We start from the raw sequence: 21,112 nt of genomic DNA, 5'->3' as shown, positions 1-21,112 counted from the left end.
GCCAATAAGGCAGCTCCGATTAGTGCCAGCTTCCCTTACTGGCAATCCTTGTATCTTTATCTGACTTTACACTGCAGGTTAACTCACATTTACAAACGCATTCATGTGGTAACAAGTTACTTAAACATCCTTCTTGTTTGATACACTCAAAGTCAGTAACTTTCAGATGCTCAGAATTACAAACCCAACTATAGTGGGCAAAATTCTTTTTGCAAAGCGGAATGAATTCTATTGCTGATTTTTAGTAAAAATTCATCTCAAATATCTGAGACAACTATGCACTTACAAACATACTATTAATTGCAAAATGTTTAAAAAGCAGCAGCAGGTTGAAACAATTGTCTGGCACTCACTGAGTTTAACTGATCCATCCATTCCTAAAAGCACGTTGTCACTCTTAATATCTCTGTGGATTACCTGGTTGGCATGTAGGAACTCTAGTGCTTGCAAACACTGTACGGGGAGGAGGAAAAGGAAAACATTTATCAAAAGGAAATACAGTTTGTGTATTGTGAATCAAAAAGCAAAGTTTGTGCGCATATAATGCAATGTGTAAAAAGGTAGCAGGTATTACTTTAAATATCCAGCAGAGGAAGCTCTTATGATGAGAAACCAGACTACTGCCACCCAAAATTCAGAGAGGTCAAAACCTGCTTCTTTAACTTCAGAGAATACGCTATTTCCTTGCCATCATAGAATTGCAAAATGAACTAAAAGTGCTCACCAGCCAGGCATCATCCAAGATTCCCCAAAGTTCCAAAGCACTTTCACTTTGCTACATGTTACTTTTCACAGCTTTTCAGTTGTTGGGGAATCCTGACTGACTACTGAGATCAGTTTCCTTTGGTAGAGTTTCACTATAAGGAGAATGCTTCACTCTTAAATATATGTAGTGCTTGCTATAAGGAAGGGTGCAAAACAGTTTCCATTATACAAATTTTTACATAGTTCTAGCTCTCTCAATTATTCCACAAATTAACCCCTATTGAGAATTAATACATATGCTCAGCTTAGAAAAGTGGTTTTGATTTACCAGTCATGAGTATTCTGAATTTACATGTTGGACAGTAGAATTATTGGTTAAGTAAAAAGAGTTTTAAGTAAGTTTTAAGCTTAAGTTTAAACTCATTCATGGGTGGCTAGTTAAATGCAGAGTATTAATTTTCAATTTATCGGAAACTGGAGACAATTTAACTTTGTATTTGGCATCTAGACAGATCATTTTAAAACCACCATTTTCTTTAAACTTGGCTTGTTTTGTAGACTCTTAATGAGACACAGAAATAAAGCTGAGTTTGAAATCAACAGCTTAAAAATTTTTACCTGCTTTTCTTTTTTAGATTTATTCAAAATCTAAAGCAGTTAAGAATATTGCTGGTCTCTGCAGAGCTTTAGCTTTGAAATGATTTAAGATGAGTTAAGCAAGAGCCCACTCTTGCTGATTTTACACATTCATAATCTTAAAACTTGGCTTGATCTTACTTCTCAAAATCTACAAATGTTTCCTGAACAGGCATGACTTTTACAGATTGCCTTGAACACTGTCCTATCCCTGAATGATAACTGCCTCTTAATACTTAATACCTCTTAATACTTCACCTAGTGGCTGGCCCTCAATAGACCCTCCACTGTCCCAGATTATGATGTTTTGGTTTTTTTTTTTGTTTGCTTTATTTTAGTTTAAATTGATTTAAATCCTTAAAGACTGTCAAGGAGCCTGAATTGATATAAAACCTTAGATTAGTTTAATCTGATGATGGTAAGAGAGTGCTTTAGAATTAATTTAGGTTTAAATTACTGGTCTGATTTTAATGCCATCATTAGAGATTTCAGCTGTTAAAACAAAAAACAAGGCTAGGAATTCAGCCTCAGAAGTTTGCTTTGAAAGTGTTTTATGTACTGCAACTGGAAAAGAAAGCTGTTTTATTTTGAAATAGCCTTGCTGAAAATTCTCAGATGAAATCGGGAAAGTGCGCTTTGGGCCATGGACTATTTCTTCCTAAATATTTGTCCAGCTCTGGTTGTGAACAGACCCTCTAGGTGCTGCAGCAATATAAACAATAAATATAAAGAAACTGGAGAGGCCAAAAAATTGAAGACAAATTAACTGGGCAAAAGGATTCCTAGAAATTAAAATGCAAATTAGTTAAAAAAAGATGGCAAACTGGAAGTATCCAAGCAGGAGTATACTTATTTTTAAGACTTTATAGGCTAAAAAAACATTCTTGTTCACATCTGATCTTACTGTAATTAGTTACTTTTATTTTACTTTTATAATTACCTATGCACACATGTTGAGGTATGAGGGTGCTTCCCAGCCCATCCCTTGCAGTGCATCATCTAAGCAGATGCCCAGCTGATGCATGCTAAGGGGCTTTTAAAAGCTTCCCGTGCAGGGTAGATAATACAATTACCCCGACAATAAATTGAGTTTGTGCTGGTCTCTTGCATTTTTACTCAGGGAAATAACTGATCATCAACAGCTACAATTCTTTGTTACTTTTAAATTATTTTTCTGAAAATAGCTGAAGAAACAGAGAAAGAGGGCCATTCCATAATTTAATGCCTGAACAGACCACAAAACTAGTTAGAAAGAGGGAAAAACACTCAACCATCCAGCCCATTGCCATGCAAATGTAGGGTTGTGATCCACTAGGGTTGTGACTTCAGTATCCTGTTTTACCCAGTCTATTCTTAAGCCTTCTCGGTGATAGCTATTCCACCCCTTACATTTGGAGAATATTCCACGGGGTAACAGAGCTCAGGTTTTCTACATATTCATCCCACTTTTTCACTCTCATTACTCTTAGCTATATACACTCATACAACTACGGATTTCCCTGTTATTGTTTACACCTGCTAAATATCTGTAGGTTTGTCTTCAAATCTTTCTTTGAAAGTGAATCACTCCAGCCACCTGAAATTTTTTGCTGCGCTTCTCTGAACTCCATCCAGCCTGTCAGTATCTTTCTGGTAACATTGTAACCAGAATGAACATAATATTCCAAGTGCCAAATAGAAAGGGACACTCCTACCCCACTGCTCCATGATTTGAGGTATCTATATACCAGCCCAAAACTCCATCAGCTTTTATTGTCATGTTGCATTGCAAACTCATGTCTCATTTGCTTTCTGCTGTCACCTTTAGCCATCTCTATCCATCACTGGTTCCCCTCCCACTGCTTTGGATTGTTTTCCCCCAGATCTTTTAGGTTGCATTTTTTTGTTACTCATTTTGCTATTTTTCTGCACATCTCATCTTCATATTATTTCCCAGCAATCACTAGAGTCAGTAGAATTCTCTCCAATTAAATATCCTCTTCGAAATTAGTTAGAATGCTGCTTAATTTCTCTTTCAGTTTATTAGTGAAGATGTTAAATGAAGCCTGGACATCAAATCAATTGTTGCAGTGGCTGGCCAGTAATATAAATGTATCTCAAAAAATGGGGGAGGAAAGATTGCACTCTCACCCCCTAGCCACAGAAACGCAACACCCACCTCTCTGCAAACAGCAGCAATCTGTGCCTCATCCATGCAAGTTTCTGTGACCACATCAGTGAGTGACCCTCCAGCAAGGTACTCCATCACAACAAACAATTCATCACCTACAAGAAAACTAAAGGCAGAAAATACAGAAATAAGCTCATTTGCCAGGAGTGGAGAATCAGGACTGATAAATGACTGACAGTGTATTGCAGCAACTGTTCAAGAGAATACTTCACAACAGGCCTGACAAAATTCACCCTAGGGTATTTAAGGAAGTAGCTGAAGCAATCATGGACCCATTAGCAATCAAATGAATTCATGGAGGAAAGGTGAGGTCCCAGACGACTGGAGAAGGGCAAACATAGCACCGGTCTTTAGAAAGGGGAACAATGAGGACCTGGGGAATTATAGACCAGTCAGACTAACTTCAATATCTGGAAAGATATTGAAACAAATTATTAAACTATCAGTTCGTAAGCACCTAGAGGATAATAGGATGTTAAGGAATAGCCAGCATGGATTTGTAAAGAACAAATCATGCCAAACCAACCTAATTTCCTCCTTTGACAGGGGTACTGGCCTAGTGGATGGGGGGAAGCAGTAGACATGATTTATCTTATTTAGCTTTTTGGCAGTCCCACATGATATTCACATAAGCAAACTAGAGAAATGTGGTCTATGAAATTACTAAGGTGGGTGGTGACTGAAAAACTGTACTCAGTCGTTATCAATGGTTCACTGTCAAATTGGGAGGACTTATCTCATGGGGTCCTACAGGAGTCTGTCCTGGGTCCAATACTATTCAAAATTTTCATTAATGGCTTGGATAATGGAGTGGAGACTATGCTATAAAGTTTGCAGATGACACCACTCTGTGAGAGGTTGCCAGCACTTTGGAGGACAGGATTAGAATTCAAAATGATCATGACAAACTGATCTGTAATCAACAAGATGAAATTCAATAAGGACAGGTGCAAAGTACCACAATTAGAAAGGAAAAGTCAAATGCATACATACAAAATGTGAAATAACTGGCTAGGCAATAGTACTGCAGGAAAGGATCTTGGATCACAAATTGAACGTAAGCCAACAATGTGATGTAGCTGCGAAAAGGGGAAATATTCTGGGGTATATTAACAGTAAGACACAGGAGGTAATTGTCCCCCTCTACTTGGCACTGGTGAGGCCTGAGCTGGAGTCCTACGTCCAGTTTTGGGTGCCACTCTTCAGGAAACATTGTGGAAAAGTGGAGAGAATCCAGATAAGAGCAACAAAAGGGGTGAGAGATTTAGAAAATCTGACCTATGAGGAAAGGTTAAAAAACGGGGCATGTTTAGTCTTGAGAAAACAAGACTGAGGGGAAAACCTGATAACAAGCTTCAAATATGTTAAGGGCCGCTATGAAGAGGACAGTGATCAACTGTTCTCCATGTCCAATGAAGGTAGGACAAGAAGCAATGGGCTTAACCTGCAGACAGGAAGATTTAGGTTAGATATTAGGAAAGCTTTCTAACTATAAGGATAGTTAAGTATTGGAATAGGTTACCAAGGGAGGTTGTGTAACTCCCATAATTGGAGATTTTTAAGAATAGTTTAGACAAACACCTGCTAGGTATGGTGTATTTGGTCCTGCCTCAGTTCAGGGAGATAGACTACATAACCTCTTGAGGTCCCTTCCAGCCCTACATTTCTATGAGTTTTAGATCAATTAGGAAAAAAAACGTTTTTAGGTAGACAGACTGGATTTAAAAGCTGGGGCCAAGCTTCTCTTACCAAAATGCCAAAAGATCTTCTCTGACTAAAAAGTCAGGATAACAGTTTTGCATCTCATCTAAAACAGCACCTCCAGCAGCACAGTGCTCCCCAATCCCAGTTTGGGATATTGGTTTGGTACCGAATCAGAAAAGAATGCTACTTACTGAATCACCAGCTCTATGCCCTGCAACACACCTGGCTTTTGCCTGGCAATCTCTTAACCCAAATACTCATTGTACCGCCTGAGTATGTGCACAGGGGGGCCAGGTGGGTTTGTATTTAAGGCGCTAGCTCAACCTGTTGCCCATGCTACTCGCCACATGGCTATTTTTAGTGATTTTTAGAGTGCTAGCTCAAGCAAAGCTAACATGTCGGTCTACCTGAGCTGGGAAGCATGCTTTGAGCTGCAGTGGAAACATACCCACAGTGATCATAGAAGATGGCAGGTTAGAATCCTGACTCCTGGGAGAAGGAAGCTTAACTGTTTGATTGTCTGCATTTACCTGTCTAGGAAGTTGACTATGTTGGGATTCTTTAACTCTTTCATTACCAGGATCTCATTAATAATCAACTCCTTCTTGGGCTGCTTCTGCAGGTTTATCTGTTTGATAGCAACCTGAAAACGAGGGGAAAGAGTAAAACACAAGATGAAGTGTTAGTCCTACAAACCTGAGTGCCAACCCGCTGCAACACTAAATAACATTTATAATATTACAGTAAAAGTTAATTGAATGATTAGAACAGAGGAGTAGACAAGGCATGTGGGTTAGTAATAACAAGGGATGCTCTGTCAAACTGTCCAACAGCTTGCTGGCTGTAGGCTATGTACAAGGTGGGTCTGGAGCTGTATTTTATAAAAAAGGCTAGCAAGTCAATAAAGTGGCAGCATGACTGCTCCAGACAGTGAGCCAAATTCAGAAGCGACACAAATGGCGATCTAAATTGCACATCAGAAAGTCAGTGTTGGTTCAGGCAGGAGTAGCTTGCAGCATGAGGGGAAGCAAAGGATAGGGTTATGGCAGGAAAAGAACAGGAACTATGAAGTGATGTGACAGGCACAGGAGATCTGCTTTATCTTACACCTTCCTACATCGTCCTGTTAATTGCATATCCTGCTGTTAATTCCCCTTCCATCACCAGTTACCCCAAATTACTAATGTGCAACTTACACCACTCTTAACATCATCCCGTCATAGTCGAGGAAATGCAGTGCCAGCAAAAGAGTCACTGCCAACACAGTGCAGATCAGAATAGAGAGAAGTGGAGGAAGGGTTTGGGGGACAGAAATGAAATCAGAGTCAAGAGAGAAGCTATTAACAGGCTTGAAGATGAGTGATTTTGTAGTGGATACAAGCGATAGCCAGTGCAAGGTTTTCAGGACAAGGATTGTTTCTGTATGTTTTGTTCTGAACAGACTAGCATTTGGATAAAAGTGCGTTTGCGAGGCAAAAGGAGCTGCAAATATGAAGGTGTGAAGAGACAATGCCCGAAAGAGTGATTCAATAAAGTGAGTGATGAAAGAAAAGCAGACATGCTGTTAAACAGGTGAGAGGTGAACTTTTACAGCATAGCAAGACAAAAAACAAAGAGGAGCTTGGTGGGGTGACAACTTCAAAATTACAGCCATAAAGTCTGAAAAGAAAATCAAGGTTGAGAAATTGAGAGGAATGAGTTTGACCATTAATAACTATGGTATTCTTCTTGCCAAGAAGAACCATGTCCATCTATGAGTTGGAAGTAGATGTCTTATAATTAAGACAACTGGAGAAGGAATGGTCTACTGTCTGATATGTCATCACCTCCAGAGCTAAAATAGCTTTTAGAGATGGCAGGTGCATATTGTCTAAATGCTGCAGTGAGGTAAAAGTAGTAATGAGGAAGCCATGTGAAAGATGGTTTCACTGCTAGAGGGAGGAAAGAGATTGGAAGTGATCAAGTGTTGGATCAGTGAGGTCAGACACTGGAGATTTCGTGGGAACTACACAGAGGATCAGTAGTGTTATTGGAAGGGACAGGGAAAAGCTGACAATGTGATACTGCCACAGACAGATGCAATTCTGGAGTGGAAGAAATAGTAAGCTCTGTTCAGAGTAGAGGAGATGTCAAGTGTGTTAAGGACTGAATTGGCAGTGTTAGAATGACTCCGGAGATTACAGAATAGCAATAGTATCACTAAAGATCAGAAGGAAACCTGGGAGAGGGGCTATGTAATATTCACAATAAAAAATGACAATACTGCATATTTTGGTGCACCAGAATTTTAGTTTAGGGGTTTTTTTTTTGGGGGGGGGGGGGGGGTCTTAAGGATTTGAGCTATTATTGTACCATGGGTTCTGGAGAGATAGGCAATGGAAAGTGGTTTTTATAGGGTAAGTTGGTTGAAAGATGTACAGCGAGTTAGTTTTTTCTAACAGGAAGTAAAGAAGGGCTAGAAAAACGGAATCCAGGTATGGGATTTTGTTATAGATGGACAAGCACATAAAGTGCTTAGTGTATGACAGGTAAAGGAAAGTACAGGGGGAAATTACTCATTAATCCAGGGTGTGGTTACTCTTAGGCAGAAGAGGTAGAAAAGAGGAAGAAGCCAACAGCTATAAAGGAGAGAGGTAAAACTATAGGTGAGAACATTTCAGCTATTAGCAAAATGAACATTCAGGTGCCAGAGGAGGTGGTGGCAGGAGAGACTGCCTGAGCCGATGGGTAAAGCAATTAAAGAAAAGATGACTTTAGAAAGAAGCCGACAATTGTGAATTTTAGTTGTAGGGGACCAGTGGAGTAAAAGACGTTCGAAGGAAAACATCAAAGCAAATAGGATGGTGAAGGCTTAATGAACAATTTGTAAATGACAATGATGCCACCACGTCTGCCAGGTGATATGGTGTAATCAATGGGAAGAATCTGGGAACAGGATATGGAGAAGGTAGTTTAATTAAAATAGAAGGAATTGTTTGGCGAGAAGCAATTTCCATATGGGCAAGACTATCATGGTCACAGATGAAGCTACGTAGAAGGCTAAATGCAAAATTATTGGTCAGAATTCAAGTCAATATTGCCTACAACACTTAGAGATTAAACAGTTTTCAAAACCCACAACTCTGAACATCTTGGTCCCTTTGCATTTCATTGGAAAAACAAAACCCTGTTTTTAGTATTCATCATCCGGTTACTACAAAACAAGGACTGCACTGTTACAAATGACTATGACAAATATTCTACTAGAAAGTAATGCCAGAGATGGGAGCCACTGGTAAAAAAACAAACAAACAAAAAAAAACCTATCCAATTCACTTCCATCACCCATAACTGCTAATTTAAACGGAAAATATTCACACAGATCTTACCTCCTGTCCTGTTGCCACGTCGATAGCTGTGAAAACTGTACCTGAAGCACTGTGAATACAAGGTATGTGATCAGCTGTATGATTTCAAATCTAACAAGAATATACATGCAGACAGATCAAAGATTTTTTTTTTAAGTTTTGCACACTAAAAACTGTCAAGAACTGCGCATTTGTGTGAAAAAGTACTTCTTTTTGTTTGTAAAAAACCTGCTGCTTATTAATTTCATTGGATGACCCCTGGCTTTTGTATTGTGTGAAAGGGTAAACACACACTTCTCTAGTCACTTTTTTGACATCATTCATAGTGATGTTATAGGCCTTTATCATATCCCTCCTTAGTCATCTTTTCTCTAGGCTGAATAGCCCTAATCTTTTTAGTGTCTCCCTGAAAGGAAGCTGTTATACATCCTTGAACATCTCTGCTGCCCTCCTCTGAACCTCTTCCAGTTCCACCATGTTTCTTTTTGGGCGATCAGAACTGGATACAGCATTCAAGGTGTCAGTCACACTGTGGATTTATATAGTGGCATCGTGATATTTTCCATCTCTTTCCTAATAGTTCTTTTTGACTGCCACTGCACATTTCGTGGAAATCTTCAGAGATCTATCCACGGTGATGCCAAGAGCTTTTTCTTGGGTGGTAATAGCTTAGACCCCATCATATATGTAAACACATGTATACACCTCTACCCCGATATAACGCTGTCCTCGGGAGCCAAAAAAATCTTACTGCATTATAGGTGAAACCGCAGTATATCTAACTTGCTTTGATCCGCCGGAGCGCTGCTTTACCGTGTTATAGCCGAATTCGTGTTATATCGGGTCGTGTTATATCAGGGTAGAGGTGTATATGTATAGTTGGGATTGTTTTTTCCCCACGTGCATTACTTTGCACTTATCAATGATGAATTTCATCTGCCATTTTGTTACCCAGTCACCCAGTTTTGAGAGATTCCCTCTAATTCTCCTCACAGTCTGCTTTGGACTTAACTATTTTGAATAATTTTGTATCATCTGCAAACTTTGCCACTTCACTGTTCATCTCCTTTTCCAGATCATTAATGAATACGCTGAACCCAGCACAGGTCCCAGGACAGATCGTTGGGGAACCCTCCTGTTCACCTCTCTCCATTGTGAAAACTGAACTTATTCCCACCTCTTTGTTTCCTATCTTTCAACCAGTTACTGATCCACGAGAGGACCTTCCCTCTCATCAGCTACTTAGTTTCCTTAAGAGTCTTTGATGAGAGACCTTGTCAAAGGCTTTCTGAAAATCCAAGTACACTGTATCGACTGGATCACCCTTGTCCACATACTTGTTGACTCTCTCAAAGAATTCTAATAGATTGGCAAGGCCTGATTTCCCTTTAGAAAGCTAGTGAAATCAATAGGCAGCAAGCAGCTTTCATAGAAACAAGAGGAAATACTTTTTTACACAACGCACAACTAACCTGTAGAACTCACTGCCATGGCATGTTGTGATGGCCAAAAGTGTAACTGGGTAAAAAAATGAACTGGATAAGTGCATGGAGGATAGGTCTATTAATGCCTATTAGCTAAGATGGTCAGGAGTGGAACCCCATGCTCGGGGTGACTCTAAACCTCTGATCACCAGAAGCTGGGGGTGGATCACTCCATAATTACCCTGTTCTGTACTCTCTCTCCCTGAAGTTCTGGAACGGGTCACTGCTGGCAACAAAATACTGGGCAAGATGGACCATGGTCCAACCCAGTATAGCAGCTGTTATGTTCTTAAGAAAGAAGGGCATTCAAGGAGTACTCAAATAAGGAGTACTAAATACAAATACCAGCCAGCTCAAAAAGAGCACACTAGTCACCATAGGACCAGCCTCTTTCATAGTAAGAGGAAAACTACTTTTCTTGCATGTCAGTGTATGCAAATCCCTATACCTTGTGCTATTCCCAAATATCGGATAAATCAGACAATCGATTCTAAAGGGGATTCTATTCCACCCCTCATTCCTCTACACACACACACACACACACACTATCAAAATATTGTTAGAGGGGATGCAAACACAGTAAGAACAACGTTTATATTAAAAAAATTATGCAAGCACTGCCAGTATTCATCCTTCAACTGAACTTTTACATTGAAATGATTCATGGAAATATCTAGAGCAAATTACACTAGATTGATAGCACCTTGACCGGGGTAGGAAAAACTTGCATTCTATCACCCTTAGCTTTTCACTAGTCATAACATTAAAAGAACAGACACGTTTATCTCATGAAGGGGAAGAGCAGAAAAAAGACAAAAGTTCACTTAAATGAATACATTTTCACTCCCTTCCAATCTCACCAGAAAGTGGTTTGTTTCCAAAGAGACATTAATGCACAAGCACAGTCCCATAAAGGAACAGATTCAAAACTTCCACCACTGTCTGAAGACTCCTGCATCTGATTATTACTGCTTATACACTGACATGTCTGCTTTATTAAACAGTGGCTAAATGACAAAAGTACATCACACCTTTAATCATGGTTCATTCACTGAAAAATTTTGGACAGCTCTACAAATACTCACCCTTGCCCAATTTTTTCATATCTGGTGTATTTTTTCTTGGGATCTCCTATGCTCACAATAGTCCCTAAAAAAAAAAAAAAAAAAATTCCACACAAAACATAAAACCACCCAGTGATTTAAGAGAGCATTCTTCACTTTTTATTAGAGTACAATGTGTACTTTTTTCTTTTGATTCTTATGGTCATAAAAACAACTTTTTATACTGAACTGCACTTCAATTAAATGATATTCTTCTGTATGACATTTGTGACTTGTAACACCTTTGTGGGATGAATCAATAATAAATCCAGTAATTGTACTGCCTATTTTAAACTAAGTCATTGCCTCCTTTGTGCTAGACAATGGCATTGGTTTGGTGAATGAGTGCATCTATGAAGGTTATGGAATTAGTAACAGCAAAAATCCACTGTATTCTGCACTAAAAGGAACAGCTCCGTAGAAGCTGATCACCGTGCCACAAATGCGACATTGAAGCTGTTTTAGGGCCAAACAGGGAAATTTTGTTTACTTGTTAATTTCCATTCTTCAAAACCAGTCCAGATGCCTGAATACAGTTCCTCCCAACTAGCAGATGACAGGAAATAACCAAGTCTTTGGGTTACATCACCCTTATATGAAAAATGGGGATGATGGTTTAGTCAAAAGACTTAGTCATTTGTCTCCATTTTCTGGTTAACAGAAACTACAACCAAGCATCTGTACAGATTGTTTTATGATGGCCTCAGTTCATACATCATGCTGATTTGATACCTGCAGTCTTTTCTGTAACAGACTCCAATAGGTATTATCAGTTCAAAGCAATGTGCTGATGAGGTCTGCACAGAGCCCTCCCATATAAATAAGAGAATTATTGATAACTAGCATCAATACTGGAATTTGTATTTTTTAAAAAATACAACTCACGTAGCTTTTCCATGATGTCTTCATCTGACATTTTGGTCTTCTTTTTCTGCTTGTCAGCTGACTTGGCAGCACTATCACAAGTGTCACCAGCTGGTGCAGGGATAGGGTCAATTACAGACCGTGTGTAAATCTGTGGGGAAAGAAAGAACATTCACTATTAGAGCTCAGAGTTCTCTTTGCAACCACTGACTTTCAGGTTCAAAACTGCCATAAATTCTTATCTGACCACTACCATTGTTTCACTTAAAACTTTTGAAACCAGGAGCCACTTGTTCTGAGAATTGCTGCTTTTGAATACTAGCCAACGTGACTACAACACTACTTGATTCTGAAAGACTGACCTGTAGATTTGCTGGACAGCGCAGATGGCTAGGGGTCGTTTTACTCAGGAAAGAGATCCCTGACGCCTCTGGCTTCTATAGTTTCTACAGCTGGGACTCATTGCAAAAACTGTTCTACGGTGTATTTTGGTACATCATTGCTTTGCTTTGCCGGACTAGGTGGAAATCTCTCCAAACACTGCAGAAGCGTGAACTACATAGTGTGGTACTCACCTCCATAAACTGCTAATTTGAAAGCTTAGTTGGAAATACAGACATTACGAAGCACATTAGTCTAACCTCCACTTTTTTTGCGGGGTGGAGGGAAGGCTTTCTACCCATTTGTTCTCTAATAGGATGTCCTTATTACACCATATGCTGGAATAGAGGCTAGGGTTTGACTGCCCCTTCATCCTTTGTACATTTTCTCTTATTTCTTCAGTCTCTCCTCACATTACATGATGCCCACCCATCATCAAAGAGGATGGAAACTGCTCTTTATTTAACTGTGGGACAAATCATCTGAAAGGAGATTTTGTGAAGTAGTAAGCTATAGTAAAATGAAGATGCAGTAGATACCTTTGCACAGCCCAATCTTTCGGTTTTGGGGAGCAGAAGATAGTTCAGATTTGTACATGGGTCTCCCTAAACTACCTAACTGTTCATCATTTGAAAAACTGCATAAATTGACAGTTATACTTGCTAATGTGGCAATATTTACAGATCTTTAGACATGTAATGTTCCACCTATATCCTTATTTAAATGTCATATGGCCTATTCCTTAAAGCAATATTCTGTCAACATTGTATACATTCCATACCTACCCTTCAGACAAAACAAGGCAACAGTGGAAGAGAAGATGACATTTGGCCTTTATAGGAGCATAGGGAGGGTCTCTGGAGGGAGGTTGGGGTGGGGGAGTTAAAGATGGTGCTAAAGTTTAACTAAGAACTTAAGTGTTAAGTTCTCACATGTAAAATTTAGTACTAATAATATTCTTGTTGGTGGAATAAATTCCCAGACAACTACAATGCAGAGGGTTTTTTGTGATGGGATAATAGTTTAATAGAAAAAAATCAAGCACACAGTACACCTCTACCCCGCTATAACACAACCCGATATAACACGGGTTCGCGTATAGCGCGGTAGCAGCGGGGCTCCGGCGGCGCTTTAAAGGGCCCAGGCTCCCCGCAGCGGCAGGAGCCCGGAGCTCTTTAAATCACCGCCGGAGCCCTGCCGCCCCTACCCCGGGGCTGCGGCAGCGGGGCTCGCCAGCGCTTTAAAGGGCCTGGGGCTCCGGCTGCTGCGGGGAGCCCTGGGCCCTTTAAATCACCGCTGGAGCCCTGCCACCCCTACCCCGGGGCTGCGGCAGCAGAGCTCCGCTGGCGATTTAAAGGGCCTGGGCTCCCTGCAGCGGCCGGAGCCCGGAGCTCTTTAAATCACCGCCAGAGCCCTGCCGCCCCTACCCCAATATAACGGGGTTTCAGCTATAACGCGGTAGGGATTTTTGGCTCCCCACGACCGCGTTATATCGGGGTAGAGGTGTATGTGAGTAAGTTTTTTTAAAACGTACATTACCCACAATATCTGGGATTTTCTAGGTGCATTGGTAAAGTTTTGTAATGTAAAAGGTGTTTTAGAGGATGAGGAAATGAATTTGGGATTTTTTCAATGCAGCCCTGCAAAATATAGCACTAATTTGGATACTCCTGGTCCAACTGGTACCTGGGAGTTAGCTATAGCTAGGAAAAAACATGACTACTAAAATAAAATTAATATAAATAAAGTGACATTTTGCAAAGAATAATCTTCCCCAATCTGGTGTGGGCAGGGACCATGGGAAGAGGCCTGCAATAGACAGACAAGAAAGTAATGTAAAAAAAGCAAAAATACCAGAGTAAATTAAAAATAAACACACTCACTGATTTTGTATGATCTGGTCGAGGGGCAATAACCGGAGGAGGAACCTCTTCATCATCGTCATCTTCTGCTACTGCTGTTGAGGGCTCTGAACCTTTGGCATTGGGCTATATTTTTGTTATTGAATGGAATAAAGGGGAAATAAAGTATTTATATACTAGAAGCAAAGCTGTTGTTTTTCCCCAAAATTGTAAACAGCTTATGAGTTTTAAGGCATTTTTAGCACGAGGATCCAGGAATTCTTAGTAATTTAGAACTAAAGTAAGTATGCTGAGAGACGTAAGAGTCTCACTACATTTATTACAATATTCAGTTTATTACATTTCATTGGAATATTTTTACAATACTTTTATTTAAAAAAATATCTGAATATTTAAATTACCTCTTTTACTACTCTAAATTGTCAGAAGCATATGTTAAGTATTTCTCACCATTCTTTAAATAATAAATAGACATCCATGGAAAGCATTTAGCAGACACACAAGAATTTGTAAACATCCTTAAAACTAAACCACCTACTGGGCACTTTGTTTCCTGTGGGAAACATTGGTTAAAAAATACAATTCAATAAAGTGTTACTAAATTTATTATGAAATATATAATATGAGTTTTAATTTAATTAAAAAAAAAACACTAATTGAGTAGGCCTGGAATGGTGCAAGCAATAATAAATACACTTACTGCTGGTGTTCCTGAAGCGAAACCATCTTTTTCTAAACAGCAAGAAGAGTAATAAGTGAATATAAATAATTAGTGGAATAATAAATAATAAAAGTGGACTTTATAGAAAACATGAGCAACACATCAGGAATATGGACAGTTCATGAGATTTCCCTGCTTCCAACCAGGTGAATTTTCATGGTTGATGAATGAAACATCTATTTCCCTGACTAGATGCAGACAGGTGTTACAAAAACTTCTTCCCCGCACAGGTCAGGCAATATATATTTCAAATCCTGACTTGCTACATGACTGGATCTCACCTGAGTGGAGACTCTTTTGTCAAATTGTGCACTGGTTTTGATGTGCATACGAAAGAGAAGATTATGACCAAACTGATAAGGCAAAGATGTGAAAACCCCCTATCACCAGGCTATTTTTACAATGGAAATCTTTTTGATTTAAACAGCTAAAAGGAACCACATACACTGGAAAAATACTAGTCCAGCCTCCTGCTCAAAGCAGGACCAATCCCCAGTCAGATTTTTGCCCCAGATCCCTAAATGCCCCCCCCGGATTGAACTCACAACCCTGGGTTTAGTAGGCCTATGCTCAAACCACTGAGTTATCCCAAAACTGTCATTTGGGAAAGTTGAGCCAATGCAAGTTACTGCACAGTAATTGTCCAAAAGCATGTTCTGACTAGAGATAATGGGAGTGAACTTAACCAGTTAATCATAGTCTTATAGTTCTAGCTTCATAAAGACAGGTCATTAATTAATTGATTTTAGCTGACTGGTACTGCCATTTTGAATTATCCTGTTCCATTTGTTCTCTTACTCACCTGAAACAGGAAATTGACTGGACAAAGAGTGCAACTGTAGTGGAACCTTTATTTATGAGTGTCCCTTACTCATTAGATACTAGTTTGAGCCTTTGGCATGGGCCTACCTTCCCAATTCTAAGTAATGACGTACAGGGAAGAGCAGACTGGATTGTAAGAACCAAACTTCCTCTGAATGTCTCGTATGTACTTGTCTCTCACCTGGAGCGGAGAAGCTCAGGTACTTCTGTTTTGCTGTGTCTTTGGAGTCATAGAATTTCAGCACATCTAGTACAGCCTGAGGGTTTTTCTTCTGCTCTAGCTTGGTGATATTTGAGGTCTGTAGCAATCGAGCCCATTGCTCTGGCATTCCCTGAAACAGAAGACAACCTTAATACTTAATATTTTTAAGTCATTTAAAAAAAAAAAAATCAGAACGGGTTTTCTTTCCACATGTAAGCATTAATCTGTGACTCTAAGTGACTCAGATGTGGTGGGGGTTTCAGTCACTGAGTTGAACACGTGTAGGTGACAATATAAACCAAGCCTTCAGCTAAGCTAGCACAAACATTCAATAGCTCTATCAGGTCTTCTGGCCTACTGGGGCACTGTAGGAAGAAGTTGTGTACCTCGCAGCCCCCTGCCCCTACATACACCCTCTCCTGATCAGGTACATTAAATTCCCCATTCATCACTCAGTCTGATTTTCTATGTACATATCTATTGTAAATGGAAGTGAACTAACCAAAGGGGCTACTTCATTTTTCTACAGGCTAATAGGAATTCTCACTAAAGGGTTCTCCCATGTGGTATAAAGTAAAGCATCAGGATTCCAGTGACTAATATTAAACATTTATATTGCAGTAACACCTATGAGGCCAACCAAGGTCTCGGTGTGGTAGGCATTGTAAATGACTTGTGATGGAGAGGAACAGACTAACTTACACCTTATTCTTAAGTGACAAATTCTCCTCACTTCAGCAAGGAACCCTATGGCTTTCTGAACAGTTCTAGGACAAGTATACTTACAGTGAATTCTCCAGTAACCGCATCAAAGCCAACATGGATGGTGTGTTCAAAGTCTGATGGAGGAGAAATTTCTGGCCTTTCCTTTTCCTTTTTCTTGCTTCCTAAAAGATGACATTGAAAACCATCCACTTAAATTCAGAGAAGGTTCAGTCACAAGATAGAAGATCCCCATTGTCCCTGTTTAATACAATGATAATCTTTGAGCAGTAATATATCCTTTATATTTATTCTGAAATTTGGACATGAACATTTCATAAATGCATGGAGCAGACTGTCCTGCAACATTTTAATTTTAGTTTAAGTTTCAATGTAAGAACTGCTAATTCATTGCATTGAAAGTTATTATTTATATTATAGTAGCACTCAAAACCTGAATCAGAATCAGGACCCCACTGTGCCAGGTGCTGTACAAAAACATAAGTCTCTCCAGCCTCAAAGAGTATCTAATTTAAGACAAGATGCAAAAGTAGGTTTAACAAGCCACAGAAAGGGGAAAGGGTGATGAATCAGAAAGATTAATAGGTATAAGATCATGCTGTTCGATGAACTATGTGTATAGCCGTATTCAGATTCAATTACATTTTTAATTAGCTATTTTCTTAAACAAACTATTAGGTTATTTCCATTGCTGTCTAATTTCAGGCTTTTAACAAAAATCTTCGCCTCTTCCCTTTTTGTTTATATTTTTAAATTAAAATACTAAATACAAATCAGTTTCCTTGTTACCCCCCCCCCCCTTTTTTTTTTAAGCTGGCCATACTCTGCTCAAGGTCCATTTTTATACCATCTCCTCCACAAACTATCAAGTCTCCTTTAAACAAAAATGTACCCACAATTAAGTTGGTGACACCACAGGTAAGCCAGAAGCACTGACAGGTATACTGACTGCTGCTTCCACTACCCTCCACTTCCTCCCAGGAAGAGTTTGTGTCCTTTAGTGGTCACTCCCTAGTGTAGGGAGAAATGGGGGTGGGTGAGGCTTTCAAGATCTCTTTGACGAGAGGGGACTGGGTAGCAGGGCATGGGGGAGCCTGACCTACCGTCAGGTATGTTCAATGTGTGATCTTGGAAACGACTGCAGATTCTGACACTAGGTCCCACTTACTGATAAACGGCTGAATTTATTCTAGTGTGCATAAATCCAGTAATAATGCCACATTGTGCTTATTATAATAAATGAAGTACAGTGCATGCACAGCACCCATTTTTAAATACCTATTTCTGTCTGACTTAATTATTGCTTTACAAGTTTCCAAACAAAATAAGCTTCTCAGTGAAGGTGACGCTATAAATTTTAAAGAAATTTTAAAATAAATATAATTTGAGCTGCAATGTTTGTTTACTTTGTTTTAAAATCCCCTTAAGACTAAGGATTATGTCAAATTTCAGTCCAGGAAATAAATAAAAAAAAAGTTAAGTTATAAGCAACTCAAATAGCACCACCTCAATTTTAACTGTGATGTGTCTATGGAGATGCAGAAATATGGGGAACAGCACATGCTACAGTTGAGCAAAGTGGGCCAGACAATAGTTAATAAAAATAAGACTTTATCCACTGGGGTTTCACAGTTGGGTATTCATTCAAACATGGAGCCATCTGAGGATTTGTTTCTAATTACCAGTTTTTACTGTATTTCCAACCGTACAGACCCTCACACTAACAGGAAAGGAAAGAAAGGGAATTAAAGACTATACTTAGAACTGAAAAGCCATGTGGCCTGCCTAGAGCTAACCAATACATTGGAAAGACATTGCTGTTATAAACAGGATATCTTTAATATGGCTGCACAGGTCTGGAAGCCAAAATGTAAATGGATTGTCAAATGCTCTTATAAAGAAAATTACTTCAACTAAAGGTTTAGGAAAACCTGATTATCTCTTTATATGAAAGCATTAGAGCATCACTCCTTGCCCAACCTTTTGCTGCTAATTGTGTGGAAACAGAAAATGACTTATGTTCCTCAGAAACACTCTTGGTCTGAAGCATTTGATGGCTTCTAGAGGACATAACTTCGTGTTTAAATCCTAAGGCACGTGCTACACAAATAAACCCTTCTTCTTTCAATCAAATACACATCTTATTAGTACACTGGGCAAAGACTCTAAGAACCATTGCTCCACCCACAGAAATAACAGACTACAGAAACACATTAAACAAATGCAGGCAGCAGAACTGAGCCAAGAGGCTGGATCAATGAGTCACACTTTGGCAGCAGGTACTTGAGGCTCCATTAACAAGGCCACTGTGAGGCTACACTATTTCTGAACCTCTGATTATATCTGCATTACAGTTCTGTATTTAAAAGGGACTCTCTTTAGTACAGTGTGATTCCTTTGTTTCAAACCACAAATCAGTTTAAGATATGGCCCCTTATTCTCAGCACTAACAGTAGCTTAGAGTGTTGCAGAATTAGTAGTGTTCTGAGCCTCTGGAGAGGAGGGAGCACACCTCAGGCCATTTTCCAATTACCCTCATGGTTGAAAGGCTTGAGAGCAAGACATGTACACAGCACTGCTCAGATGGAGGTTAAAATATGGGATCTTTCAAGGTGGTGCTAATGGGGAGCAAAACAAGCAGAAATGTAAAATCCTGGAGAAAACCACAACCCCGAATTATAAAATATAAAAAAAAAACACCCACACTAAAAATGCCTCAAATTACACTGAAGGAATCTTAGCTCAGTCACTAATAAATATTCCCCACAAGAAAGCCAGCAAATACGCATAGTATACATTAGCATGACCAAATGTCTGGAGCCAAAGTGTAGAATGCTTATTTTCCTATTGCAAGATTTTAACACTATATACAAAGCTAAGTGATATGGCAAAAGAACTTCTGCAGTTTCTGGCTCGCATGAAAACATGACACGGTACGTGCTTGTTCTGACTTATTCCAAGGACGATCACTTAAAAAAGCAACAAGTAGAACACCAAAGCTGAGTGAACACACCAAATATACTTATTTTGACAGGACTGCACCACACTAGAGGCTCTATAGTTATAGCGGAGTGTTGGAATTAAGGTTGAGAGTCAATTACTTTTTAAAAGAATTAATTCTACATGCTCTACATCCTCACACTGAGGATTGTCTAGAAATTTGCAGTCCCTCGTGGAGGTGAGGGGTAGGGTTAGCGTTCCAAATCTGGGATCTCAAGTTACACACCTCTTGAAAAACCCGGCATTTTATAAAAATCACTTTGTTCTTCTAATTTGTTTTGTACACACCTTAAACGAAGGCTCTGATCGCCCACAAACTGATCTCAATCGCTCAGGATTTACCTCAGCTAAGGCAGGGCACTCACTATCCCTCTGAGTGGGAGAGTGTTTTACTGAAGAAGTTATTAAGAGTAACATTTGTAATTCGAGGTCAGGGCATGCCATGCTGACGTGTCTAAAAGGCAGAAATGTGCATATGCAGCAAACTGTTTTCCAGGCAATCTGTCATCACAGTAACTGGGTGGCTCAAGATGACATGTGGTCATTGAACCTGAGCTACAACCAGGTGGCATGAGTTCAAGCTCTACCCTTGGCAGTTTTTAAGTGTCTTATGCATGTTCCTTGTTCTTTGCCTGCATTCTGCAGGGGCTTCTTTTGGAAGTTATGTTTGGAGATCAAATTTTCTGGTTTAAGAGTTGTATTTTAGAGCACTTTAAAATATATGTACAGACTCTGATTTTACTTTCAAACAGATGGAAGATGAAACGCTCTAGTAAAAGCCATTAGAATAATGTAATCATGTTTCCTAAACAAGGGAACGGAGGGTGATCAAAGGAAAGCAAGTTGCTGTGTATTGTGTCATGGGGTTCCTGATCCACAGCTCCCCTAACATGAGTTGCTCAAAACACATTATATATATATTAAAAAAATATATATATAAAAATTTCCTGTGGGTACAGAGTTGGCGGATGGATAGATGCACCACATCCATACCCACAGGGGAGAAAAAAAAAAAAAAAAAAAAGAACAGTGAGAGGTCAGCGCCTCCCCCTCCAGCATGCCAGCAGCCCCTGCCGATCAGCTCCTTCCCCTCCCTCTCAGCTGTTCCACCACACGCAGGAGGCACTGGGGGAGGGGGAGAGGTGCAGGGGCAGGAAGAGATGGGTAAGGAGCTTGGAGGAAGGGGTGGAGTGGGGGAGGGACCTGGGGTGGAGCAGGGGTCGAGCATCCCTTGGCAACTAGGTAGAATAACTCCTCACTTAACGTTGTAGTTGTGTTCCTGAAAAATGCGACTTTAAGCTAAACGATTTTTAGCTAATCCAATTTCCCCATAAGAATTAATGTAAATGAGGGGGTTAGGTTCCAGGGAAATTTTTTTCACCAGACAA

General features: G+C 39.7%; 1 protein-coding gene across 1 annotated transcript in view; it reads right to left on the bottom strand.

Annotated features, from left to right (window-relative positions):
* The window catches only part of PAK2 (p21 (RAC1) activated kinase 2), a 79,981-nt gene that overhangs the window by 13,467 nt on the left and 45,402 nt on the right, over positions 1 to 21,112 (bottom strand). Inside the window, exons 4-13 of the mRNA XM_065410275.1 lie at positions 16,788 to 16,888; positions 15,981 to 16,131; positions 14,957 to 14,988; positions 14,278 to 14,382; positions 12,035 to 12,164; positions 11,132 to 11,195; positions 8,584 to 8,632; positions 5,746 to 5,858; positions 3,500 to 3,617; positions 354 to 453 (exon numbers count right to left, since the gene is read on the bottom strand). Coding sequence (XP_065266347.1) covers positions 354 to 453; positions 3,500 to 3,617; positions 5,746 to 5,858; positions 8,584 to 8,632; positions 11,132 to 11,195; positions 12,035 to 12,164; positions 14,278 to 14,382; positions 14,957 to 14,988; positions 15,981 to 16,131; positions 16,788 to 16,888 — 963 coding nt within the window. The remainder of the gene's footprint in view (positions 1 to 353; positions 454 to 3,499; positions 3,618 to 5,745; positions 5,859 to 8,583; positions 8,633 to 11,131; positions 11,196 to 12,034; positions 12,165 to 14,277; positions 14,383 to 14,956; positions 14,989 to 15,980; positions 16,132 to 16,787; positions 16,889 to 21,112) is intronic.

This window comes from Emys orbicularis, chromosome 9, assembly GCF_028017835.1.
Source record: "Emys orbicularis isolate rEmyOrb1 chromosome 9, rEmyOrb1.hap1, whole genome shotgun sequence".
NCBI classification, from domain to species: Eukaryota; Metazoa; Chordata; order Testudines; family Emydidae; genus Emys; species Emys orbicularis.
Note: the sequence above shows the minus strand (reverse complement) of the source record. Positions and strands in the feature narration are given on the sequence as shown.